General features: G+C 41.2%; 1 protein-coding gene and 1 pseudogene across 1 annotated transcript; both read right to left on the reverse strand.

Moving 5' to 3' along the window:
- Positions 1-480: 480 nt before the first annotated feature.
- Positions 481-1,428, reverse strand: LOC150057425 (olfactory receptor 2G3-like; annotated as a pseudogene).
- A 4,256-nt stretch (positions 1,429-5,684) lies between these two features.
- On the reverse strand, positions 5,685-25,921 carry LOC150057426 (olfactory receptor 2G3-like). Its single transcript, XM_090340006.1, has 3 exons — positions 25,815-25,921; positions 22,757-23,701; positions 5,685-5,939 (listed from the first exon to the last, which is right to left on the reverse strand). The coding sequence occupies exons 2-3, from the start codon at positions 23,672-23,674 to the stop codon at positions 5,685-5,687; spliced, it is 1,173 nt and encodes a 390-aa protein (XP_090196132.1). The 5' UTR covers positions 23,675-23,701; positions 25,815-25,921.
- Between the last annotated feature and the right edge of the window lie 1,874 nt (positions 25,922-27,795).

Here is a 27,795-nt window from a genome sequence, read left to right on the forward strand (position 1 = left end):
GTCTAGTGCATGCTATGTGTTGGGACAGTGTCTTCTGGAAATGAGGCCTTGCTGGCATGCAGAATATCTGGTGCATGGTTTTCTCACCTTCAATCCAGGTACTATTCCTGCACAATGGCCAATTACAATGCTAAAGAAAAAAAACACCTTCAAGAAAATACTTAAACACTTATCAGTAAATTTACTATTATTTAATAAGGCATGAATAATGCCTAATTTCTATTCTCATGTCCTGATAAGAGGTAGGCCCTGCCAAGTTTCAGTTGTATCTCTGGAGAGTCAGACATTTGAGGAGGGTTAATGTAAAAAAGCCTCTATTGCAGCTCTCTGAAGACTGAATATTCTACAAGAATTATTTCTCCAGTCATAATAATAGATAATCTAGATGCTACTGGACACTCATTTGGAGAAGTGGAAATAGCATGAACTGATTTACACAAGGGTGTTATATGTGTGTGTTTTTTTGAGGACACATGCAGGTCATCTGTCTTGGAAAGCCTTCCTTCCACCCTGCAGTGGTAGGATCTTCTTCCATGCTGCCTTCACGTCCTTGTTTCTCAGGGTATAGATGAGTGGGTTGAGAAGTGGAGTGATGACACAGTAGAAGAAGGACATGAACTTGGCTTGAGTGCTGCTGGCAGGAGGCTGGAGGTACATGTAGATGCCTGGCCCAAAGTACATGGTGACAACCACCAAGTGGGAGCTGCAGGTGCTGAGTGCCTTGTGTCTTCCCTCAGCTGAAGGTAACTTCAGCACAGCCCTACCAATGAGGGTATAGGAGACGATCACCATCACCGGAGACATCAGTGCAAAAGGGATGGCACCGAAAATCAAGGAGAGGTCATTAGTAGTAGTGTCACCACAGGCCAGCTTATTCAGAGCAGGTACCTCACAGAAGAAGTGGTCCAGTGTGTGATGTCCACAGAGGGGAAGCTGGAGGACAAGTGTGGCCTAAAGTAGGGAATTGGCCAGGCCACTGGACCAGCATGCAGCTGCCATGCACACACATGCCCAGGGGTGCATGATGAGACTGTACCTGAGAGGATGGCAGATGGCCACATAGCGATCCAAGGCCATCACTGCCAACAGGACACGTTCAGTACACCCTGTCCAATGGAAGAGGTAGGCTTGTGTGATGCATCCCCAGGAGGAAATGGTCTTCTCCGGGCCCCAGATGTTTGCCAGCAGCTGTGGCACAGTGGTGCAGGTGATGCAGAGGTCCAGCAGAGAAAGGTTGTCCAGGAAGAAGTACATGGGTGTCTGGAGTCTGGGCTCCATCATGGAGAGAAGGATGATGGAGCTGTTGCCTGTGATGGTGAGGATGTGGGAGACCAGGACCACTGCAAAGAGTGGGATCTGCAGCCATGGATATTCTGAGAAGCCCAGTAGGACAAATGTGTTGGGGAAACTCACATTTTCTCCTGCCATGTCTTCAAGGAAAGAGAGCCTGCAAAGATAAACATGACTTTTCCATTTCTAAAACTGTACAGTAGAACCTCAGAGTTCCACAGTTTAGTAAAATTATGAGCATGATTTTGATTGAGGGGTTTTCTAATTTGTTTTTTAGCTGATTCCGTACAGACACATATAAAATTGACTTTCCAATATGATTAATACTGGAATGTTCTAGATACAATGGAAAACCAATGAAGGGCAGGCTATTCAACTAGAATCTTTTATATAGCAATCTCTCTCTTTTGCTATATTCTTTACTCTGCTTCCATGTTTCTTTATGGAAAATCTGTCCCCCTTTCCTGCCATTCTTTCTGTCATCCATTTAATGAACATTCTTCTCTTATGTCACATGGAAGTCATTTTCACTTTGTATACCTCTTTCAGCTGTGTCTCTTAAATGAATTACCATCTAATGTTTCCTTTTAATACAGTGAGGTTAAGAAGTTTGGGTCTTTCAGATGGTATCAAGTTTGATGGGCTCTTGCAAACTTTTGCTTGTGATTAGAATGGAACTATGAAACTACTGCTATCTGCGTTGTAAATAGCTGGGATTCTAGGCATGGACCACCAATGTCCAACTTTTTTATTTATTTATTTATTTATTTATTTATTTATTTATTTATTTATTTATTTGTCATCAGTCTTGGGCTTGACTCAGGGCTTGATCACTATCCCTGGCCTTTCTCAAGACTAGAGCTCTACCACTTGAGCCTCAGCACCATTTTTGGCTTTTCCTATGTATGTGGTCCCGAGGAATTGAAACCTGGTCTTGTGCATGCTAGGAAACCACTCTACCACTAGGGCAAACCCCGGCCCTTCTAACTTCTTTTAGACATTTTAAAGCATACTGTTAAGAAGAATGTACATTCATATTATACTCATCACAACCATTTGTCAAGAAATGTTTTCATCTTTTAGGATTCAAGGTAGGCCTATCAAATTATAAAATCCCCAGTTCCCTACTCCAGAACCCACAACTATTGTTTTCTTGATTGTAATTACTGTATATTCTTCATGGGATTAGAATCATATTGTATTTGTGATTTTTGATTAGTATATTTTGCCTAATTAATGCCATTAAATTTCATCCACGCCATGGAAATAGTCAAGAATTTCGTAATATATTTACGTTAATAATATTTAATCTTTAAGTAGTTGTTCAATGGGGTTTCAATTTACCATGTTAGTTTATGAATGTAACATATCTATTTTCAATTTTTATGGCTTTGTGTGTGTGTGTGTGTGTTTGTGTGTGTGTGTGTGTGTGTGTGTGTCTCAGTCATGGGGCTTGAACTCTGCACCTGGGTGCTATGCCTAAGCTCTTCAGCTCAAGGCTAACACTCTACCACTTGAGCCACAGTGCCACTTGCAAGTTTTCTGTTTTGAGGAAGTACCTTGCTGTCCTGGAACTTAAGATGTGACTTAAGATGTGACAACCTCTGACTTTTGAGTGTCAGGATTTCCTGTGTGGCCTCACATGAGTAGCTTGTATTTCTCACCCTTTAAATGCTGATTAACATTGTATAATATTTATGTATCTCATAGATATGCATCAAAACATCACATCATTCCTCATGAAATACTTTTTAGGCACTAACTATAAAATATGAACAATAAAGAAATAAGGAAAGAAAAAAGAAATAAGCAAAGAAAACGAAAAGGAATTTATTATGCATGTCTGAAGGAAGAATGGATACTCACTCTCAGGCTCAGAAAAGGTGAAAAGATCTTGTGTTTGTACCCTTGGTATCAGAAGTAGAAAGACAACCCAATTAACAAATGCCTGATAACAAAAGCAGACTGGGAACCATCCTGGCTCCTATAAACTGAGCTCATGGTGTCTTGGAATGTATGGCCTTATTGATGGGGAGGTTAGGTGAGCTACTGCTACTGTTGATCTTGAAGATTTGTTTGTTTATGGCCAGTCCTGGGGCTTGAACTCAGGGGCTTGAACTCAGGGCTTGGGCACTGTCCTTGGACACTTTTTTTTCTTAAGGCTAGCAATCTGTCACTTGAGCCATGGTGCCACTTGCAGTATTGAGGAATCCAGGGTTTTGTGCATGGTAGCCAAGCACTCTTACCACTAGGCTACACTTCTGGCCCGACCTTGATGAAATTTAATCATAACTGTCTAGGCTTCTCTGCTGATGTCGCAACCTTCAATCAGGATCTAGAGTTCCAGGAATTCTACCAGATGTTGACAGTGCATCTTTGGCCTACAAGAGAGGGGAAGCCCTAGAGCTTCCTGCTCTGCCAACTTCCCAGACCCGTCTTCTTCATAAATTCCTGTTGTGTGCTAGTTTTGGCCTTTCTTTATTTTTAATATCTTAGTTTTTCCTTCCTTATTTTATCTCCTTTATTCTCACTTTTCCATTATGTCCTTTCACTTTCTTTCCAAAGAAGCATTGTTTTTTTTGTGTAGACTGTAAATTTGGAGACCAGTAATTTGATTTTTCATTTTATATCCTTCCTGCTTGAGGATATTTCCACTTGTATTTTCTTCAAATTCCACCAACTTACTACATTCCACATTCCCTCTACCACTCAGATTATATTGCTCTCTGTCTCAATATCTACTTTGTTCAGGGTTCTCTGACAGAGAACACTTGGAGTAAATGTCCAAGGGATAGCTGTCATGTAGTTTAGAATGTGATGTACCACATTCCCTCCAGAAATGTGCTTACAGCCTGAGAACTTGGCTTTGTTTCTGATGTTTACCAGTTGGGTTACGTTAAGAAAGCAGGAGATAACAATTAGTGCTGTGTCACAGATTTTTTTTTTTTGCCAGTCCTGGGCTTGAGCTCAGGGCCTGAGCACTGTTCTTGGCTCTTCTTAAGGCTAGAGCTCTACCACTTGAGCCTCAGCACCACTTCCGGCTTTTTTTCTATGTATGTGGTACCGAGGAATCGAACCCGGGTCTTCATGCATGCTAGGCAAGCACTTTAACCACTAGGCCAAACTCCTGGCCCCTGTGTCACAGTTTTATGAGTGGGATTTTTGGTTTTCTATTTTATTTGACTTACTCTTTTATTCATAAAAACTGAAGGTGGTACCTTTGTGTACAAGCCTGACTGGCAAGGGCAGGTGAGCCTGAGGAATCCCTCCAGGAGATTCCTTTCTGATGTCCAAACCAGACAATGGCTCCTCACTACTGTATGAACTTTTGATGTTCCTTTTGCCTCAGGATCAACAGGGAAACCCTCTAACAAGCTGGAGACCTCAGTATAATTTTGGACACTCAAGCCCAGCAGAGTTTGTGTTTTTCTTCCATCAGTTTTTTCATCCTTCCTTAAGAGAATTCATTCCAGGTTTTCTATGGATCTGAGTAGTTTGTTACTTTACCCCGCTCTCTGTTTAAACTATTGGGTCACAGTTAGATCCATGGAACTGTTAGATCTATGTTAGATCTCATTAGCTTCATACTTTTATCTCATTTTTTTTCTAGTGGTAGTCATGTACTCTGTTGCTTGAGCCAAAGCACACCTCCATTTGTTGAACATATGTATTTAAACCGTCCATATTTCCTTTTCAGGAATGAACTGGCTGCTGATGTGTTCTATGTATGACTTTGTTCTTGTAGAGAACCTCTTTGCTTTGATGACTGTTGTGGAGGTAACAAATAGGCAATGGAACAAGGATGACATAAATTCCTGAACATGAGGCTTTTTCCTTCAAGCTTAAAAAGAAAAACTGCAGGAACAAAGGATGCTCCTTGCAGATACAACACTGTGCATACCAAACTTTGGTGTTACTACCTGACAATGTCACCAATGTTGTAATGATATGCTTTTCTCTATAGCATCCTGGTTTCTAAAAGGAAAGCAGTCTCACACCAGTAGTAGACAGAGTTCATCTAACGAGTTCATTATCACTTGTGTGCAATGAAAGATAATGCAAAAATGCATAAACTGAGGTCCCCACCCCAAAGTGCCTCTTCTGGAAATGGGTTTTAGCAGGTGATTGATCACTCAATGAGGTCCCAGTGTCATAGGACAGGAACCTTAGAGAAAAGGAAGATGTCTTTTTCTTTCATAACTGGATATGATAATACAAAGAAAATGTGGCTTTTCCAACTCTCCCATCAGAGAGCAAACCCCTAATAAATCCTTGATATGAGACTTTTCATACTTCATAACTCTAGAAGATGTTATTTCTATTTCTTTTTTTAAATAATTATGATCAACATTCATTTATTTGTAGTTATTTTATGCTAAATTTATTCTCCTGCCCTAAGTTTTTGTTTCTTCTGTTTCTTGTGGTGACACCTTTTCCTTCGGTGCAACTTCCTCTTCTGGTTTAGAAACACTTTGCTCCTTTTCAGTAAGGATCATCTCAATGTGGCACGGGGAGCTCACGTATGGGTTAATCATACCACAGGCTCTGTAAGTTCGGCGGAGCATCTTGGGTGTTTTATTCACCTGGATGTGTTCAATGACCAAGGAGTCTACATCTAAACCCTTCAGTTTAGCATTACTCTCTGCTTTCTAAAGCATGTGCAGCAGAAACTCAGCACTTTTTTGTGCCACTGACCCTATGTCCACGCCCACTGTTTGGCATGGGCACACCTGCCAACTCCACCATTGTAACACGGGAATGGCACACATTGCTTCTTTAAAGTGATGTCTTTCAGATACTTTGTAGCTTATCGGATATGCATATCCTTGATGGCCTGAGCTGTTTCTCTGGTTTTCTTAAAGTGAACATGAAGATTTAAGCCTCTTGACTTGCCTGATTTTCTGGGGTTTTCTGGGTCTAGAGAGTAGCGAATCATTTTAAAATGTTACTTCAGGCTGCTTACAGGAAGAGGTTTTTTTTTCTTTCCTTTTTTTTTTTCCTAGTCCTGTGGCTTGAACTCATAGTCTGAGGACTGTCCTTGGGCTTTTCTCTGCTCTAGAGCTCTACCACTTGAGCCACAGCACCACTTCTGGCTTTTTTCAGTGTATATGTTACTGAGGAATTGAACCTGAGTCTTCACGGGTGCTAGGCAAGCACTCTTACCACTGGCCAAAATCCCACCTACCTTTCTTTCTTTCTTTCTTTCTTTCTTTCTTTCTTTCTTTCTTTCTTTCTTTCTTTCTTTCTTTCTTTCTTTCTCTCTCTCTCTCTCTCTCTCTCTCTTTCTCTCTCTCTCTCTCTCTTTCTTTCTTTCTTTCTTTCTTCCTTTCCTTTCTCCCCCCCTCTCTCTTTCTCTGGGTGATGGCGTTTGAACTATGGGCTTGGGTGCTTCCCTGAGTTGTTCAGCTCACTGATATCGAACTTCCAACAATATATATATACGTATATATATACAGCTCTGGGGTTGTACTCAGGGCCTGAGCACTGTCCTTGGACTTTCTCAAGGCTGGAGCTCTACCACTTGAGCCACAGCACCACTTGTGGATTTTCCTACGACTGTGGTACTGAGGAATTGAGCCTGAGTCTTTATGCTTGCTAGGCAAGCACTCTACCACTAGGTCCAACTCCCCACCGACAATATTTTATTAATTTCAGGTAAGAACCATACAATATAATATTGCAATAGAAATCGCTTGTATTTTGTTGTTCTTATTGTGTGTGTGTGTGTGTGTATGTGTGTGTGTGTGTGTGTGTGTGTGTGTGTGTGTTTGAGGCCCTGAGTTTACCTGTGCATTGTTCCAGAGCTTATTGTTCCCTCAAGGCTAGCACTCTACTACTTGAGCCACAGTTCCACTTGCAATGTTTTGCCTGGATAATTGGAGATTAGTCTTATGGACTTTCCTGCCCAGGCTGCTTTTGACAACTGACCTTCAGATCTGAGCCTTCTGAATAATAGCTAGTATTACATGTGTGAGCCCCTAGGGCTCTATGGGTTTACATCTTAGGACATTATTATCTAACAAACATGAAGGATATAAATCAACTTTTTTTTCTTTATCTGATCTGGAGGCTTGAACTCTGTACCTGAATGTTTGAGGCTGACATTCTGCCACTTGACCACCTCTCCACTTCTGGCTTTTGGTGATTAATTGAAGATCATTCTCAGGGGCTTTCTTGCTTCAACTGGCTTCAAACTAGAATCCTCATCTCTTAGCCTCCGGATTAGCTAAAATTACAGAGATAAGCCATGGGTGCCTGGCTTAGCGTCAACTATTTCTAAGAAACAAACACTAATTTGGGACATAATTTCATGAGGGTTAAAATATGATTTCAATTTCTGAAAAATGTTACAAACATTTATTTTCCTTTATGTTTAAGCAAAGTAGATACAGTAGAATTAGTAGAAATGGTAGAATAATTACTGATTGCAGTCAATGTTATTCATAAAAGTGATTCCCAGATGAATTGGGAATAAGTACCTTGTATTATCACATGTATTTAACTCTTAGACTCATAGATATTACAGTACCGTATTTATAGTAAACTTGTAAATGTCAATAGTCCTGTAAATTCTTGCAGATCAGAAACAGTAACATCATATATTAGGGAAAAACATGTAAAACTCCAGAAGGAGAAAAACAGAATCCTGGGACCAAAAGATCACTAAATCTGTGGATGAAGGCTGGGGAAGTCTAAAATCAAGGACTAAAGAATTTGAGACGTCTTGAGAAATCATGATTGGGGATTTCAAAGGTAGACTAATGTAAGTACATATGAGATAGCGTGTTTTGGAGAATGAGGTTTGAGTATTGGTGTGTTTAGATGCCATCTGCCTGGTTGGGATGTCTGTGGTAGATCAGCAAACACAATATTTACATTTAGTGCATCTCTGAATTCATGCTCTCTTGATAGGTGGTGAGTATCACTATGTAGGGTATTGAACATCAGATCCCTGAAGTTCAGACAGTTGTTCTGAAATGCAAGAAATTCTGTTCACTTCTCAGACTTTGGGAGGATGAAATATACTAGCAGCTTGTGTGGACTGAGTCATGAAGATTGCCTTTGTCAGTAATGAACAGAATTGTAGCATTCCAATAAAGTGAGCCAATGGAGCAAGAGGTGGTGTTGCCATGGACAAATTCTTTTGAACAGCCACGGAGATGGTGCAGTTCAGTTACCAACCACACTTGCACTTCCTCATTTCCACAGTAAAAGCTATCACAAATTACATGATATTTGCAATTAATCAGTTGGAGCTAAGTTTGCAGTAAACCAATGTAGTGGTAGGAAGGGAAGTGGACCCAGAGAGTAATTAGGAATATGCAAGAGAAAGTAGAGCTATGCTGAAAGAAACCTCATATATATCCAAGTGCTGTGGGAGGCTATATTCTTGTGTCCTCAGCCACAAATGTTGTGATCTTCACAACTTGGTGTATGAAATGGCAAATTTGAGCCTCAGGCTTCTTGTGATATTTCTTTTGACCCTGAACCAGTAGCTCACACTGTAATGCTAGTTATTCAAGAGGACATCTGAGGACAGTGATTTGAAGCCATCCTGAGGAAGGATAGACATAAGACTGATCTTTAGTTAGACTCTTATCTTCAGTAAGGCCAAAAGTGGCTCAAGTGGTAGATCCCCAGCCTTGAGCAAAAGAATTAAAAAAAATTCTGCCACACTCAGAGAAAGCACCCTGGCTCTGAGTTCAAGCCCTAGGAATAGCACAAACACACAATTTCACACACACACACATACAGACACACACACATACACACACACACACACACACCTTCCACCTATAATAAATACTTCTATTTCTTTTCCTAAATGCTGCTAAACTGAATTATCTTTTCTGAAGCTGTTTATCTGTCTGTATGATCATGAAATATGATATGACACAAACATGTTGTTATCTTAATCGGTTTTATATTGTATGTCATCTAAACTTTAGCTTAAAAGGATTAATAGTTCTGTTTTTCCCTTTCTCCTTTAGAGTTTTGTGGGGACATTTTCATTTTCCTTGGCACTGGTATCTAGGCATACATAAGTACATACAACTTATGTTCTAATCTTTTTTTCCCCCTTCTAGTCCTGGGTTTGAATTCTGGTTCTCAGAGCTGACTGTGACTTTTGTGCTCAAAGCTAGCACTCTACCACTTGCACCACAGCAAGTGGTAGACTGAAAATAAGTCTCAGGACTTTCCTGCCTAGGTTGACTTTGAACTGCAGTCTTTCAATCAGCCAATTAATAGGTGTGATTCATGGGAGCACAGCAATCCTAATCATTATTTAGATCTGAAAAATACTAGGGTGATATTTAAGTTAATAAAACAGTCTCCTCAATGCCTCTGTGTGTCTGGGGAGGTGGGAGAGTTTGTTTCCACATGCTACACTAAGCTCACTCTTTGGGCAAGTGGATTTCATTAGGAACCCTTTTGAAGTTCTCTAGAGGAGATGGGAATTCACTTCAGCTTCCTCCTTACCTTGCCTTCCACTCTTTTTTTAAAAAATTTTTTTATTGTAATTAATAAAAGGGTTACATGATATTTGCCAGATAGAAGGTGCATTAATTCACATACATTGATACCCTTTCACATGTCTTGGTACCCATTACCCTCCCCCCACCCTCCACGCATCTTGGTTTTCCCCCCTTTCCTATCAAATTTCAAATAACCAAATACAAATAAATTCAATATATCAGATAACAAAGTGAGATACTGTAACAATAGCATTCCACTCTTTTGCCCAGATATTGTAGAAGAAACAATGAAGAGTGAAGAGTCAGGACTGGCAATGTTAAGTTCCAGAACAGAGTGAGGTAGGTTGCCTCTTTTCAAAGGGCTTGGATTGAATGATAGAGCAGCAGGACTAAGAATAATCTATGCAGGAGAGACAATTTGAGGACACGGAGAGGCCTCTTGAGTTTTATTATTTGGATCCTCTGAGACCTGAGTGGATAATTAATTCAGGTACTAGGTTTGTGGAAAGAATTCTAGAGGGACTAACCTTTTTTTTTCTCAGTCATGGGGCTTGAACTCTGGGCCTGAACACTATCCCTGAGCTCTTCAGCTAAAGGCTACCTCCCTACTCCTTGAGCCACAGGGCCACTTCTGGTTTTCTGGTGGTTAATTAGGGTGGGGGGAGGGAAATGGGTACAAAAACATAACAAAGGCTAGGAATGTTTGTGAAGTAATGACCTTCTATCTGGCAAATACAATGTAACCCTTCTATTAATTACAATAGAAATATATTTAAAAAACAAGAGTGTCATAGACTTTAGTCTCCTGGCTGGCTTTGAACTGTAATCCTCACATCTCAGCCTCCTGAGTAGGTAGGGTTATAGGCTTGAGCTACTGTGACTGGAAAATACTATTATTCTTGAAATGTACTTTTCTCAACATTGGAAATCTAACATATTTATAGTCCTCCTGAGATAGGAAAATGAAGAGGCAAGGAAGAAGAAGGAAAGCAAGTAAAATGTTTAAAAAGACTTGTCACAGGTGACCCTGCAGATGAGCCCAAAGAGCGCTATGGAAACATCCAGTAGACCTGAGAGAAAACGTATTAGCGTGCTTATAACATCTAAAATGTTTCTGCAGAATAATAGAAATAATTAGATGTCCTCTAATTATAATCCTCTGAGGTGACACAGCACAAGGGGAGATTTCGAATGTAGGATAGAGTCTCAAGTACCTAGGCTAAGCTCCCTCCCTCTCTCTCTCTCTCTCTCTCTCTCTCTCTCTCTCTCTCTCTCTCCCTCTCTCTTTCTCTCCTTGTCAGAGCATCCACACTCTGCTTGAGTATGCCCCTGACCTTCTGTTTGTCTGTCTCATTTTTGTCTGTTTGTCTGCTTGTTTACTTACTCAAAGCTTTGCCATGTTTTCTTAAAAAAAATGTAGGCCAACACAGATGCATATCTCTGAAAAATACACTCTTGCCTGCAGGCTAATTTTCTTCTTCTGGTATTGTTGCTTGAACACATGAGCTTTTCTTCTTGCTTAGCTTTTTTATTTGTGTTTTTATTTTTGCTAGTCCTGGGGCTTGAACTCGGGGCCTGACCACTGTCTTTGGACACTTTTTTGGTCAAGGCTAGTGCTCTGTTACTTAAGCCACAGTACTACTTCTGCCTTTTTCTGTATATGTAGTTTGGAGGCATCAAACCCATGGCTTTGTGCATGCTAGGTGACACTCTACAATTAGGCTATGCTGCTAGCCTTTCAGCCATTGCTTAGCTTTTTTGGTAGAGGCTGGAGCTCTGCTACTTGACTTGTACTCCACTTCTGGCTTTTTGCTGCTTAATGGGAGATAATTCTCACAGACTTTTATGCCTGGGCTGGATTTGAACTATGATTATCAGCTCACCATTCTTGGTGTTGAAAGGACGCGACACTCAATTTCCTATTCCAAAATACAGTGAGATATTTCATCTCTCAAGTTCTCTGAAGCATGGTATGAATTTAAACTGGAATGTCATCATGATATGAGGCTCTTGAAAAGGCCCTCTGAGAGGGGTCTGTGACAGTCTCTGACATCATTACAGAAAGCATTTAAGAACAAGTTGGATGTTAGATTTATGTATATGCATTCATAATCAAGAAAAGTGCATGCTCAAAAAGGTAGAATGAGAGCTGAGAATGTGGCTTAGTGGTAGAGTACTTGCTGAGCATGCATGAAGCCCTGGGTTAGATTCCTCAGTACCATATATACAGAAAAAGTCAGAAATGGCACTGTGGCTTATGTGGTAGAGTGCCAGCCTTAAGCAAAAGATGCTCAGGGACAGTGTCCAGGCCCTGAGTTTAAGCCCCATGACTGGCAAAACAAAAAAGGTAGAATGAGTCATATGCTGGTGGTTCATGCTTGAAAATCCTAGCTACTCAGAAGGCTAAATTCTGGTGCTCTATCAGCCAGAGGCACAGCTCCATTTACATTGTGTTGCTGTTGTTATTTTGTGGTTAACTGGTGAGAAAAGTCTCACAGACTTCCTGCGTGTGCTGGCTGTGAAGTGTAATCCTCAGATTTCAGTTTTCAGAGTAGCTAGGATAATAGATGCAAAGTACTGGCTTTTAAGGTTTTTTTTTTTTTTTTTTTGCCAGTCCTGGGCTTGAGCTCAGGGCCTGAGCACTGTCCTTGGAGTTTCTCAAGGCTAGAGCTCTAGCTCTTGAGCCTCAGCACCACTTCCCTCTTTTTTCTAGTTATGTGGTACCAAGGAATCGAACCCGGGTCTTCATGCATGTCAGGCAAGCACTTTAACCACTAGGCCAAACTCCTGGCCCTTTTTAAGTTATTTTTAAAATTTCTTTTAATTAAAGAATTTATTAACATTGATTTTTACATCCTATTTCAAAAGACGTATTTAATAAACAAATATTCAAGAAGGGAATCTCTATATGCAATCACTGGCACTTAGATTAGAACATAATTAAGATTAAGCTGAGGGTTTGTATGTCATAAGTATGTATTAATCTATGTAATAGAACCTATGTGTATTGAGTAGTAGATTTTTATGTCTATGTAGTTGTGTTTATATTTCCAATACCATGCCCATAGCCTTGCGTATGCAAATATTGGTGCTAGGGCTTAACCTCAAGACCTGTGCTTCCTTGGCTAGCACTCTATTATAGGTATGATCCCTCCATTCTAGACTTTTGGTGATTAATTAGAGACAGAGGCTCAGACTTTTCTGCTTGTACTGGCTTTGAAGCTTGACTGTCTCAGCCTCCCAAGTCGCTAGGATTGCAGACATGATCCACCAGTACTGCATTGATTTCAATTATTTAGAATGCATACCTATTCTTTTGAGTGGAATCTCTGTGTTCTCAAGGGTATGCATGCATGTATGCATGTGTATATATGCCTGTATGCCATTCCTATGGTGTATTTCAGGGGTGCTCTATTATTTTTGATTCCTACCAAGATATTCTAAGAACTCCAACTCTTCAGGACCTCATCAACATTTATTGTTGTTGTTGCTGTTATTATTGTCATTGTGTTGTTTCTGGGGCTTGAACTCAGGGCTTGGACATTCATTGTTCTTTAGCTTTTATTTTTCCCAAGGCTAACACTCTACCACTTGAGTCAGAGGTCTTTCAAATTTTTTTTTCCCCCCGTGGGTCATTGGTCTTGATCTGTCCCTCAAGCTGTCCCTGAACTCTTCAGTTCAAGGCTACCACCCTATCCCTGGGTCTCGGGGTTGTCCCTGAGCTCTTCACCTCAAGGCTACCACCCTACCCCTAAGCTAAGCCCCACTTCCTGTTTTCTACAGGTCAATTGGGGATAAGAGTCTCAGGTCTTTTTCTGTGGGGCGTAGCTTTGAATCTTAATCCTCAGATCTCAGTCTCTTGAGTATCTAGGATTACAGATGTGAGCCACTGCACCTGGCTTCTTCCAGCCTTTTGCTGGTTAACTAAGGATAAGAGTTTCATGTACTTTCCTGCCCTTGCTGGCTTTGAACAGCAATCCTCAGATTTTAGCCACCTCAGTTTGTAAGATTATAGGCACGAGCTACTGTTCCAAATGTTAATTGGGCATTAACATTTGTTATTTTCTTGTGAAATAACACTTTACTCTCAATGATTTCAGATTTCTCTTCCTTTTTTTTTCTTGTGAGTTATAATATGCCTAGATGTGACTCCCTGAATTCATTCTTTTGTTTGTTGTTTCTTATTTGTCAACAGTTAAAGTTCTTCTATTGTTATAAAGGTGATGTACTGAGGGGTTACCGTTATCTGTGCATATTTATTTTTGGACAATGTCATGGGGCTTGGACTCTGGGCCTGGGTGCTATCCCTCAGCTTCTCAGCTCAAGGCTACCATCCTACCCCTTGAGCCACAGCATCACTTCCTAAGACAGAACAATTTTGAAAAGAATTTTTTTTTTCAGGAAAATAAATGAACAGAACTAGAGCTCAGCTGGGTCTTGATAGTTCAGCTATATGATCCTAGTTCCTAAGGAGGCAGGAAGGTTAGAAGCTAGCAGGAGTACCAGGGTTTGTAAAAACCAGTGTGTAAGAAATCATCAGTGTCAGAGTAGAAAAGAGTGCTGTCTAAAAGCTCAAGGACAGTGCTCAGGCCCTGATTTGAAGCACCAGTATCAGGATAAAAAGCGTGAAATAAAACCAGAAACAGAGTGGAATAATGGCTCATACGGTACCAAGTTCCTAACTCCATTGCTACTAAAGGAAGTCGAATAAAACACCCAAGAAACAGGATTATTTCAAATGATCCAGGGTATGTATTCATATACGACTTTAGGAACATATATGTAAAATGAAGAAAGGCCCCAAAGGGTTGTTTATTGGTTTCTTCTATTTTACTTTCTTCCTTTTTTTTTCTCCTGTTTCTTCTTCCCTCCCTTCCTTCGTCCCTCCCTCCATCCCTCCTTCCCTTCCTCCCCCTGCCCTCCTTCCTTTCCTTTCTTTCTTCTTTTTCTCTTTGTCCTTTTTTCATTTTTCAGAGATGAGTATTCAAGCCTAGTATCTGAGGTTTGCCTTTGAGGTGGTTGGTGTTCTAGTAACTCAAGCAACCATCCAAGCCCTCATTTTTTTTTTTTGGCCAGTCTGGGGCTTGAATCCAGAGCCTGGGCACTGTCTCTAAGCTTCTTTTGCTCAAGGCTGGCACTACCACTTGAGCCACAGTGTCACTTCTGTCTTTTTATGTGTATGTGATACTGAGGAATTGAACCCCAGGCTTCATACATGCTAGGCAAGCACTCTACCACTCTACTACATTCCCATCCCCTGAGCCCTTGCTCTATTGGTCTCATTGGCCTCTTGAATCTTCACTTTCTATCCAGGGAAATGTCATCCCATTGCCTTACAAGCATCCTTCAACGGGAAGCATCCTGAGAGAGGAGGGATAAGGAGGGCTCCAGTTCAAAATGATTTCCTCACCTGGCTTTGTTTACTCAAGCCCTGAATCCTATCTACACTGGAGGATGACCTGTGAAGATGGTGGTTTGAAGGCCCAATGGGGAAAACAGAAAGTCATCATGGCAAACGTAGAAAAAGATAAGAATATAGGCTTGACTTGCAGCTTCTAGGTCCTCTCAACTACCAGCGCCTCCTCCCCACATCTCCAAGCTTGGCTTGGATACCTCCTCCACTTTTCTTGAGTGTCCACAGGTCTGTGATTGAATCTTTAACCTCTCAGCATCCCACTCTCACCCTGAACCCCAGAAAGCTCAGCACATTTGCCAGTGACACCTATAGTAGCTGGAGGCGAGGCATTACTGAAGTAGCTGTGGAACCTTGAGATTGAGTGCTGTTAGCATTGGCTGCCAAGGAGACACCACTGGTATCTGTGAGATAGCCATGTGCGATGGCACGGGGCCCATTTCACTCCTTGCACCACGTCCATGTGTGGACATGGCCTTTGGAGGGTCTGTAGGCCCTGGGGCCTGAGGGCTGCTGGCATCACCCCTGTTGCCTTAGCTGCCCAATGGACACTGCTACGGAATGGGTTCTGCTCATTAGGTGGTCATGTTTGATTGCTCTGGGTTATATTTCACTCCCTGCCACTTTGTGTGGCCATGGCCTTCGACCTGACTGGCTGTGGCTCAGGCCTCGTGTGACCACATGGCAGTACTATGGGGCTGAGTGCTGCTTTTAGACGTCACCATCTTTGCCATAGTTATCTCCATTAGCAGCTGCTCCCCAAGATTTTAGCCATTGCTAAATCCTCCTGGAGTCTTTCTCTCTCCCCTAACCTCTGAGCCTGGGTGTAGGCATTCTCTGCATCCTCACAGGTACCCAGGGCCTCAGCCTGCACTGCTGAGAGAGGTTGCTGGAGAACGCAGGCTGATTGTATCACCAATGTCACCCTAGAAACTGTCTTGAGGTCACTGCTGCCTGAATGCTAGTCCCCAGGTGGTGTTGTATGAAACCATTATCTGCTCCACTGTTTCTCCTCACTGTTTTGTAAAGCAAGGAGAGGGTATTGCCTATGGCCTCAACCAGGCCTTGTGGTGAGAGTAACTTCTACCACCAGGAGTTCCTTGAAGGTGAGGACTGCTTGTGTCAGCAATGCTGCCAGAGCAGCTGCCCTGATGTGGCTGCTGCCAGGGTACAATCTTCAGGGCAGTCTTGTATGGAACCTAGCGATGCTCTTCAGCAATCTGGTCCCCCAAATGCAGTCACAATGCCTCAGCCCTTTGGGCCTACAGGCTGCTTGTGACACAGCTATCACCAGTCAACCATTGTGAGGACAACGAGGCAGGGGTACCTTACTCAAGGGATGTCTGCCAGAAAAGATGGAGTGTCTCCTTCTGTCCACGCTCTCCTGGAGATGGAAGGGTTCCACCTCTACGACCTTGGTGACTCCCAGAGCCCTGAGACTTGTTCTTTGCGCTCTGGGTGGCTTTCTTCACTGTGGTGGATGTCGTTCATCCTGCTGGAACTGGAGGCATGATCCAAACTTTTTGATTTGTATTTGCCTAAGTTACTTTACTGATTGTTACCACTATTTGCCAAAATGTGCTTTTGGATTTCTGGAGTATTTGTTTATGTTACCATTTTAGTTATTACACTACTTATTTCTACATTTTTCATTAGTTTTTATGCTTTGTTTCTGTCTCTGTCTCTGTCTCTGTCTCTCTCTCTTTCTTTTGTGGGTCATGGGGCTTGAACTCAGCCTGTGCACTGTCCCTGAGCTCTTCCGCTCAAGTCTAGCACCCTATCCCTGGGCCTGTGTGCGGTCCCTGAGCTTTTCAGCTCAAGGCTACTGCCCTACCCTTGAGCCAAGCCCCACTTCCCCTTTTCTAGAGGTTAATTGGTGATAAGAGTCTTAGGTCCTTTTGTGCCTGGGCTGGCTTTGAACCTTGATGCTCACATCTTAGTCTCCTGAGAAGCTAGGATTACAGGTTCGAGCCACTACACCCAGCCCTCCCTCTTTTTTCAAATTGTAATATATAGAGGGGTAACAGGTATATTGTCCAGATAGAAGGAACATTACTTCACACTCATTGATACCCCTTCTCATGTGTTTGTTCCCATTTCCCTCCCCTATCCTCTCTGAAGCATCTTGTTTTCCCCCCTTCCCTTTCCTAATTCAAAGTGGGAATCTCTATTTACAATCACTGGGACTTAGTATTTAGAACTTAATCACAATTAGGCTAAGGGTTTGTATGTCATAGAAACATATTAATTTATGAAATAAAACATTATGTCTATAGAGTCATAGGTTTTTGTCTATATAGTTACATTTGTATTTCCATTACCATGTCCATAGCTTTGGGTATGCAGTCATTGAGTCCTCACTCTTGTACTCTTTGGATTTAACAGCCACATATTAAGGATACCATGTGCCTTTTGTTCTTTAGGTCTTGACTTGTCTCACTCAACATGATTCGCTCTAGATTCATCCACTTCCCTGCGAATGCCATTATTTTATCTTGTCTGTTGGCTATGTAGAATTCCATTGTGTATATATACCACATTTTCTGTATCCATTCATCTGCAGTAGGGCATCTGGATTGTTTCCATCACCTGGGTATTGTGAATAGTGCAGAGATGAACATAGTTTTTAGCCATTTTTAAGAGCACTGATAACTGGCCTGTGTGTTCATCTTATGCTCTTCTTCCCACTGTTGGTCTACAATGCATTCATCTTTTTTCTTTTTGCCAGTCCTGGGCCTTGTACTCAGTGCCTGACCACTGTCCTTACGTTTTCTTAAGGCTAGTGCTCTGCCACTTGAGCCACAGCACCACTTACAGCTTTTTTTCTATATATGTGGTACTGAGGAATTGGACCCACGTCTTTGTGCATGCTAGGCAAGCACTCGACCACTAGGCCAAACTCCTGGCCTGAATGCTTCATCTTTTAGGATTCAAGATAAGGTTAGCAAATTAGAAATCCCAGGTTCCCTCCTGCAGACCCCATTTCCACTCTTTTCTTGACTCAAGACTAATGATCTGGGCCAGGAGTTTGGCCTAGTGGGAGAGTGTTTGCCTAGCATCATAAAGACCTGGGTTTGATTCCTGAGTAAAATATACATGGTGCAGTTGCACATGTTGGTAGAGCTCTTGTCTTGAGAAAGCCCTACTTCATAGGCCCTGAGTTCAAGGCCCAGGACTGGCAAAAAACAAAAACAAAAACAAAGAAACAAAAAGATTAATAGTCGAGCCATAGCTTTTCTGTGGTTAATTGCGGATAAGAGTCTCCCTAACTTTTCTCTCAGACTGATTTTGATCTGTAATGTTTAGGTCTCAGCCTCCCAAGTAGCTAAGCTTACAGTCCTGAGCCATTGTTACCTTGCTGTTTGAATCATTTTTTAAGATCTGAAAACTACTGTGGGCTGCCATGGGATAAGAAATAATTATCCAACTTAAGAAGACACTCTCTTCATTTTTTTTATTGGGTCCTTTGTTTTCACATCCTACATTAAGCTCATGCCTGGGGTAATTAGGTGAATCTCATTAGGAGCTTTTGTGAAACTCTAGAAGAAGAAAGGAATTAACTTGTGCTCTTGGCTTACCTGGGTTTCCACTCTTTTACCTGGATGTTGGAGAAGAAAGAGATGTAGAGAGAGAGGAGCCAGAGATGGGAACATTAAATTGAAGTAAGAATGATTATGTCTTCTGTCTTTAGAGGGCCTGGAAGTGAATGAGAAAACAGAAGGACTAACCAGAATCCATCCAGAAGAGAGAATTTGATGACACTAAGGGACCTCTTGAGGCTTATTTTTTGAATCCTCTGAGACCTGAACAGCTACAAGTAGATAGTTCATTCAGGAACCAGGTTTGGAGGAAGTAGAATTCTACAGAGACTTCTACTTTTTCTAACTTATTTTTGAGTCCTTTTTTCTTTCCCATTGGGAATTTGCACAAGCAAGCTGTAGGAATGAATGAATCTGAAGTAAAGAAATTGTTGCTGGGTGCTGGTGGCTCATGCCTGTACTGAGCACCTGAAGCTAGTAAGGAGGCTGACATCTTAGAATTGCAGATCAAAGCCAGCCCAGGCACAAATGACTATGAGACTCACCTCCAATTAATCATAGAAGAACTGAAAGTGGAAGTGTGACTCAAGTGGCAGAGCACCAGCGTTCAGTGCAAAAGCCAAGCAAGAGTCCAGGCCTTGAGTTCAAGTCCCCTTACTGGCACACACACAGAATGAAATTTTTATGCAATAGGTCTGCAATGGTCTATGAGATTGTCATAGAATGTTTATGGGACATACAATATTGTACAAACTGAAGCTTTGTTTAGAAATTTTTGGTAAATTACACATCAGACAGTTTACAGATAAATATCACTTAGAAGGAAATCAAGAAATTCTCTGTTGCATGGATTTTTTAAGTTCTTGGAACAAAGGAAACATAATATCTATGCAATATGGTCCTTAACAATGTATACTTTTCTCCATGTTGCAGATGCAGTCCTTTTGAGATAGCAAAATAGACAAGGAAGAGAAGAAGAAAAAGCAAGTAAAGTATTCCCATAGACCCTTCACAAGTGACTCTGCGAAGAACCATAATATATACAGAAACATCTACTGGATCTGGAAGAAAACACGTTAGAATGTCACTTACAACTTCTGCAGAATAAGAGAAATGATTAGATACCTTTTAGTTTGACCTTCTGAAGTGATGCAGCAAGAAGGCAGTGAGAGTCTTTATTTATTTATTTTTGCTATTTTATTTTTTTTATTGTAATGTCTAGAGGGGTTACAGTTATATTTGCCAGATAGAAGGTGCATTACTTCTCACACATTGATACCCCTTCTCATGATTTTGTCCCCATTTCCCTGCCCCCACCTTCTCCCAATCATCTTGTTTTCCCTCTAGAGTGAGAATCTTAAGCAGATGATTAGTTAGTAAAGTAGCAAACACTGAAGGAAGGATATCAAGAATGCTGACTGTACTGGGTGCCAATGGTTCACACGTATAATCCTCGATATTTAAGAGGTGCTGTGTCACGTTTTATTCCCACCAAGAGTTTCCAAGAGCTCAGCTCCAACTCTTTGGCATCTCATTAACAATTACTACTACTACTACTTCTATTGTGCTGGTTCTGGGGTTTGAACTTAGTAGGTACAAGGAACTGGACAATGTTCCTTTGCTTTTTGGCTCAAGGTTAGCACTCTATCACTTGAACCATTGTTCCAGTTCTAGTATTAAGATTGTAGGCCTGAGCTACTGGCATGCAGCTAACATTTGCTTTATTTATTTTTTTTTTTTGCCAGTCCTGGGCTTGAGCATGTATGTGGTACCAAGGAATCGAACCCGGGTCTTCGTGCATGCTAGGCAGGCACTTTAACCGCTAGGCCAAACTCCCGGCCCCAACATTTGCTTTTTACTTATGAGAATGTTAATGCAAGACTTCCTGAATGGGGAAAAAAAACAGATCAGTTTCAGTGGTTTCAAAATTCTCTCTTCATTTTCTTTTCTAGTGTGATTATAATTTGCCTTAGTGTAAATCTCTGAGTTCATTCTCCTTGTATGATCTTAATATGGTGAACATATACAAGAAGTAATATAAGTGAGCATACAGTGGAGAGATCAGACCACCCCCACTTATAGCAGCACTAGTCATATAGCTCAACTATGGAAGTAGACTAGACAGATAAATAAATTGTGGTTATACATATACTATGAAACATTATTAATTCATTAAGAATAATGAAATGATCTTCTTTACTGGTGAAATGAATGTAATGATCTGTGTGTGTGTGTGTGTGTGTGTGTGTGTGTGTGTGTGTGTGTGTGTGTATGTGTGTGTTCAGATTTTGGGGTTTTAACTCTGAGCTTGTACTTTTGTTTGGCTGTTTTTCTAATAATTGGTGCTCTGTCACAGAGCCATACATTCAGTTAAGGTTTTTAGAGTGTTAATTAGAGTTGGAGTATCATAGAATTTACTTCCTGGGTTGGTTTTGAACTGTTATACTCAAATCTCATGCCCATTAAGGCATGAGCCACAGTGTATCCGACAGGATAGAAATAATTTTGATTAAGCCAGTTGCCTGTGGCTCATGACTCTTAACTACTCCATAGACTGAGATCTGAGGATTATGGTTCAAAGCCAGCCCAGCCACAAAAGTCCATGAGACTCTTATTGCCAATTAACCACCAGAAAATCAGAAGAGGAGCTGTGGCTTAAGTGGTAGAGCACTAGCCTTGAGCTGAAGAGCTAGGCCCAGAGTTCAAGCTCCCCAACCCCCTCCTCTCCCTAAAAAAATAATTTTGATCAAGATAAATCAAATTCATAAACCAGACCCAGAGCAACATAAGTTTCTCTCCTTTATGGAAGCTAGATTGTTCCAAATCTACAAGTAAATACACTAGGCGGTAATTAAGGGGTCAAAATGAATTAACTGAAATGTAATGGGCTCTATGGAGAGCCCAAATACTAAATTGATTTAAAAAGTTCAACAAAATACAAAAAATACATGCCAGGAAATGGGTATTTGCAATACAGGAGAGTGAGAACAAGAGGAGAGGGGTAGAAGAATGAAGAGGGGAAGAGGAATTAATGCAGGCAAAATTAATTGTATATACCATAGAATTGAGATATAACAGGCAAGGGGTGTGAAGATGTGGAAATGATCACATAGGTGAAGATGCATCGTACACATAAACCGCTTTTTACAACGGTAAAACATTCATTATGTAACCTACAATCGATATAGGAAAGAGAAGGGGTGTGTTGGGAGAGATGGGTGTGGATAGTGAAAGGATGACATTGACCTACATGCACTGCATTCACAAGCTGGTTTGGAAAATGGCAATGCCTTTGGATAAGTACTTAAAGATAATAAAAATATTAAAAGAAGTAGAAATCAAATTCAGAAAGCCAAATATTATATATTTTTGCTAATATGTGAATTCTAGACTAAAATAATGATAGTAATCAGAGCAGTAGAACCTTATTGTTTCAACAGTGGCTACTGGCTGGTGCTTGGTAAAGGAATGTCTTTGGTCAGGAATTGAAGGAATGAAGTTCTCCTGCATCCCATAGATACATGCTCCATGCTACTCCTTATCGGGTTAGAAACCAGATGCCTTGTGTTCTTCCCTCTACGCAGATGGAAACGGTGTCTAGGTGGGAACAGGCTGTTACTGTGGGTCCTGAGGGTCTATGTAGGTATCAGTGGATGATTTTGGGCCGTGTCTTTCCATTCTGGGCCTTTGCAAGCTAGTTTGTGATTTCAATAATCACAGATTCTTCTACTGGGCTGAAGTCCAGTGCAAGCATTGTGCTAGTACAGTGTCTTCTGGTGATGAGGCCTTGCTGGCATATAGAAAACCTGGATGGGTGGTTGTCATGTCTTACTTCAATCCAGCTACAGGTCCTGCCCTTGATTATTCTACAAGAAGTATTTCTCCAGTCATAATGCCAGATAATCTAGATGCTAATGGACACTTGTTTGGAAAAGTGGAACTGCTAACATGAAGTGAAGTGTGCACAGGGTGATATGTGAACGTAGGTGATTTAGGGCACAGGCAGATCATCTTTCTTGGAAAGCCTTCCTTCCTACCTTCAGTGGTAGTATCCTTTTCCATGCTGATCTCACGTCCTTGTTTCTCAGGGTGTAGATGAGTGGGTTGAGCAGTGGAGTGATGACACAGTAGAATAAAGACAAGAACTTGGCCTGAGTGCTGCTGGCAGGAGGCTGGAGGTACATGTAGATGGCTGGCCCAAAGAACATGATGACAACCACCAGGTGGGAGCTGCAGGTGCTGAGTGCCTTGTGTCTTCCCTCAGCTGAAGGTAACTTCAGCACAGCCCTACCAATGAGGGTATAGGAGATGATCACCATTACAGGAGACATCAGTGCAAAAGGGATGTCACCCAAGACCAAGGAGAGGTCGTTAGTGGTAGTGTCACCACAAGCCAGCTTATTTAGAGCAGGCACCTCACAGAAGAAGTGGTCTAGGGTGTGATGTCCACAGAGGGGAAGCTGGAGGACAAGTGTGGCCTGAAGCAGGGAATTAGCCAGGCCACTGGACCAGCATGCAGCTGCCATGCACACACATGCCCAAGGATGCATGATGAGACTGTATCTGAGAGGTTGGCAGATGGCCACATAGCGATCCAAGGCCATCACTGCCAACAGGGCACATTCAGTAGCACCTGTCCACTGGTAGAGGTAGGCCTGTGTGATGCATCCCCAGGAGGAAATGGTATTCTCTGGGCCCCAGATGTTTGCCAGCAGCTGTGGCACAATTGTGCAGGAAATGCAGAGGTCCAGCAGAGAGAGGTTGTCCAGGAAGAAGTACATGGGTGTCTGGAGTCTGGGCTCCATCATGGAGAGAAGGATGATGGAGCTGTTGCCTGTGATGGTGAGGATGTGGGAGACCAGGACCACTGCAAAGAGTGGGATCTGCAGCCATGGATATTCTGAGAAGCCCAACAGGACAAACGTGTTGGGGAAACTCACATTTTCTCCCTCCATGTCCTTCTGTTTTACACATATGTATTTCTACGGAAAGAGACAAAGGTTGAGATAAATTATTGTTGTTGTTGTTTGGTTTTGGGACTTGATCGCTGGGCTTGGGTGCTTTCCCTCAGCATTTTAGCTCAAGGCTACCACTCTACCCCAGAGCCACAGGGCTACTTCTTGCTTTTTGGTGATTAATTGGAGATAAGAGTCTTAGGGTCTTTAGTGCCTGGGCTGGCTTTGAACCACAATCATCAGCTCTCAGCCTCCTGAGTAACTAGGATCACAGGCTCGAGGCATTGTGCTAGGCTGAGGATCAAGTTTTATTTCTACAAGTTTCTATAAATATCCAAAAGACTCCTACTGTATTTGGGATAATTTCCCTACTGATAAGAATTCTTTAACATTGGGTGATTTTCTGTCATACCACTCTATGCTCTGCTTCGAAGTAGGGATAAAGTTAGAGCTGGAATATCCTAAGCATACTAGTAAAGTCAACTCATTCAGTTTTATTTAGATATTGTTTTTCAGTTGTGGGACTAGAACTCTGGGACTGGGTTTTGTTCTTGAGCTCTCCAGCTCAAGGCTATAACCCTGTCCCTGAGCTATGGCGTCACTTCGAACACAATATTTTTTTTTTTTTGCCAGTTCTGGGCTTGAGCTCAGGGCTGAGCACTGTCCTTGGACTTTCTCAAGGCTAGAGTTCTATCACTTGAGCCTCGGTACCACTTCTGGGTTTTTTTTCTATATATGTGGTACCTAGTAATTGAACCTGGGTCTTCGTGCATGCTAGGCAAGCACTCTACCACTATGCCAAAACTCCCGGGCCCCCAACGCAATAATTTTTAGAAAATATTTTTTATTGTAATTATAGAAGTGTTACATTACATTCATCAGATAGAAGGTGCATTACTTAACAATCATTGCTACCCATTCTCATTTTTTTGTCCCCATTTCCTTTTCCCACCTCCTCCCCTCCTGATTCCCCCTTCCTTATCCTATTTCAAATAAACAAATAAACATATATACAGTATATTAGATAACAAGGTAAGATAGTGTAACAATATGAGATAACCAAGAAACAACAAAAGAGATGAGAAATGATATAGTACATTAAGAACAACAGTCATACCTTATATGACTCTTGTTTCTATATCTTGGAGGTCCTTTCATTTAGCCTTATCATATACGGCCATATTATCTAGGTTTTGCCCGATTATAAACCTCTTCTAGCAGTGTTCAAAGTTTAGAGTAATTATAATGAACAAGAAAAACCGATGCCAACTGAATAATTTTTTGTCCTTTTCTTGTTAAAGAATAGATTGACATTGATTTTTACATCATATTTCAAATGACGTGTTTAACAAACAAGTATTCAAGAAGGGAATCTCTATATAAAATCCCTGTCACTTAGTTTTTAGAACATAATCAAAATTAGGCTAAGAGTTTATATATCATAGATACATATAAATCTGTGTAATAAAACATTATGTTTATATGGTCATAGATTTTTATGTCTATGTAGTTGTGTTTTTATTTCCAATACCATGTCCATAGCATTGGGTATGCAAATATTTCTGCTGGGGCTTGGATTCTTGGCCTGAGTGCTGTTCCTCAGATATTCAGCTCAAGGCTACTGCCCTATCCTTGAGCCACTGCCTTCCTTCCCATTTCTAGTGGTAAATTGGAGATAATAGTCTCATGGTTTTAGAGACTGGGCTGGCTTTGAACCTCGATCCTCATGTCTCAGCCTCCTGAGTAGCTAGGATGACAGGCCTGAGACACTGAGCCCGACTGTGTTCTGTTTTCTTGCTGATTGCTCTGTACACCCAGTATTATATTTGCTTCCTGGTAGATGATCCATCTCAACACTTGGGATAATTGCTCACTTACTGCCATATCTTTGCTACTGGACTTTGCTAATGGCACATGGACTTTCCTGCCAGAAGATCCCCAGATGTCAGCCTCATGAGGAGCTAGGATTATAAGCTGGAGGCTTTGGCCCCTGGCTCAAACTTCTGTTTTTATCCACTATGTTTATCTCTTACTATTTCTAATAGCATAATGATTGGGTAAGAGAGAGTGCATTTCTTTAGGATCGTTTGTGGAATTCAATGAACAGGAAAAGATGTCAAGCAATGTGGTCGAGGCTCACCTGTTCTCCCTTGTGTTTGCTGTGGAGCTGAGACTGGAAATCGTGTATTGATCCAGGAAATCAGCAGTAGGAATGCTGGCACCTTGGTCGAAGAGATGTGAGTCTGTCTTTTCAGATGGTCTGGGATTTAATAGGCAATGGACAGACTGAGAAAAATTCGGTGAGGAGAGAGAATTTGTTGATTTGTTAGGACCTCCTGAGATTTACTCTCTTGGATGCTGTATGTCATGAGCTGATGCATGGGAATAATTAATCTGGGGAGTGTGTGAAACAAAATTTCTAGGAGGATTTCCTGGTCTTTGTCTTTGAAAACCCTGGTATTATCTCAGCCCTGGGGAATATGTCTGAGTAGGTTGTTGGCTTGTTTCTAAAACCCAGAAAATATCATTAGTAAATGGAGATAGACCATTTATCCACACCATGTTGTTTTACTTTTTGTATTTTTCATTTACAAATTTTAAGGTGCATTGAATATGTTATTGAATGTTTAGCAGAAGGCAGCTACGTTAGTACATGCCATGAAATTCATACTACTTAAGCAGAAGACTAGAATATTGTCAGGAAGAAGAAAAATCAATTCAATGCAAAGCCCCCAATACACCAATGAGGCCAATTCACACAATAACAATGCATTTTTTTGCTTTTTGAGATTATATAAATTGTAGTATATGCCTTAGATTGAGTTTCACATGAACATTTCCATATATGGATATATTTTGTTTTGGTAATTTCCATCCATCATGTCCTCTGCTTCAACTCCACAATTTGTTCTCTTTAGCTTTGCTAGCAGTGTTTCCTAGAAATGTTTGATGATCTATTTTTATTTTTTGCCAGTCCTGTGATAGTTCTCAGGGTCTGAACACTGTCATTGAACTTACTCAAGGCTAGAGCTCTACCACTTGACCCTCAGCAGTACTTTTAGCTTTTTTCTATGTATGTGCTTCCAAGGAACTAACCTGTGTCTTCGTGCATGCTAAGCAAGCACTCTACCACAGCTGCTAATTTCTCTGTGATCATATTCATGCTACTGACATAAGATGAAATCTCAGTAAAGTTTTGATTTGCATTTCCCTGGCTGTCATATATTAGCCATAGGCATATCCTTCTAAATATTTTACATTTTTTGTGGTGCTTTAAGTTGAGGTTCAGGATTAAAGTCCTTTGTTACATCTGTACCTAGAGCTTCATTGCATAAAGAGGCATTTAGTATGGGTGTCTTAAGTTTCAGCTGGTGGTAGCAGTTTGAGAATAGATCCTGCCTATATTCTCCATTATATTGTCAAAAATAACAATAAAACAAATGATTAGCTAGGTACTAGCAGCTCATGCTTATAATTCTGGCTACTCAGGACGGTGAGATATGAAGTAGGCCTTTTTTGGACAACTGGTTTATGGTGTTCTTTCATTGTTCCTTCTCTGATTAAATCACTTCATCTTTGAAATATAAGGAGAACATTAGTCCATAAGTAAAAGGGCAAAGGAATGAAAATGAAATCATTTAACTATTGCTCAAGTGAGTAGAGCATGGTTCAGAGCCAGCCCATATAGAAAAGTCTGTGAGTCATATTTCTCTAACCAATTATAAAGACAATACAAGTGGAGGTGGAGGTGTGGCATAAATGGTAGTAGAAGTCTTGAGTTAAAAAGCTTAGATAGTACCCAGGCTCTGAGCTCAGGCCCTGTTACCAGCACAAACACACAAAGACCACAGTAAGTGTTGACAAGAAGCTGATAAAAGACAATAGAGAATTGAAGTGAACACAGTTGTTTGGGAAAACAGTATAGCTCTTCCTACCATCCCCAGCACCTAAAATACTAAATTACTTATATCTTAGGATCCATGTGTATAGTTTTCTCTAGATTGTCCCTGAAAAGAATTTGTGTTTAAGGTGTGCCTCTCATTTGACCCTAATGGGTGTTGGTACTTATTTTAAGATGAGGGTCTTGTAGGAGGTTTCAGATCAGCAATGACAAACCTCAA

Source organism: Megascapheus bottae, chromosome 10 (genome assembly GCF_031878675.1).
Source record: "Megascapheus bottae isolate mThoBot1 chromosome 10, mThoBot2.hap1, whole genome shotgun sequence".
Lineage (NCBI taxonomy): Eukaryota > Metazoa > Chordata > Mammalia > Rodentia > Geomyidae > Megascapheus > Megascapheus bottae.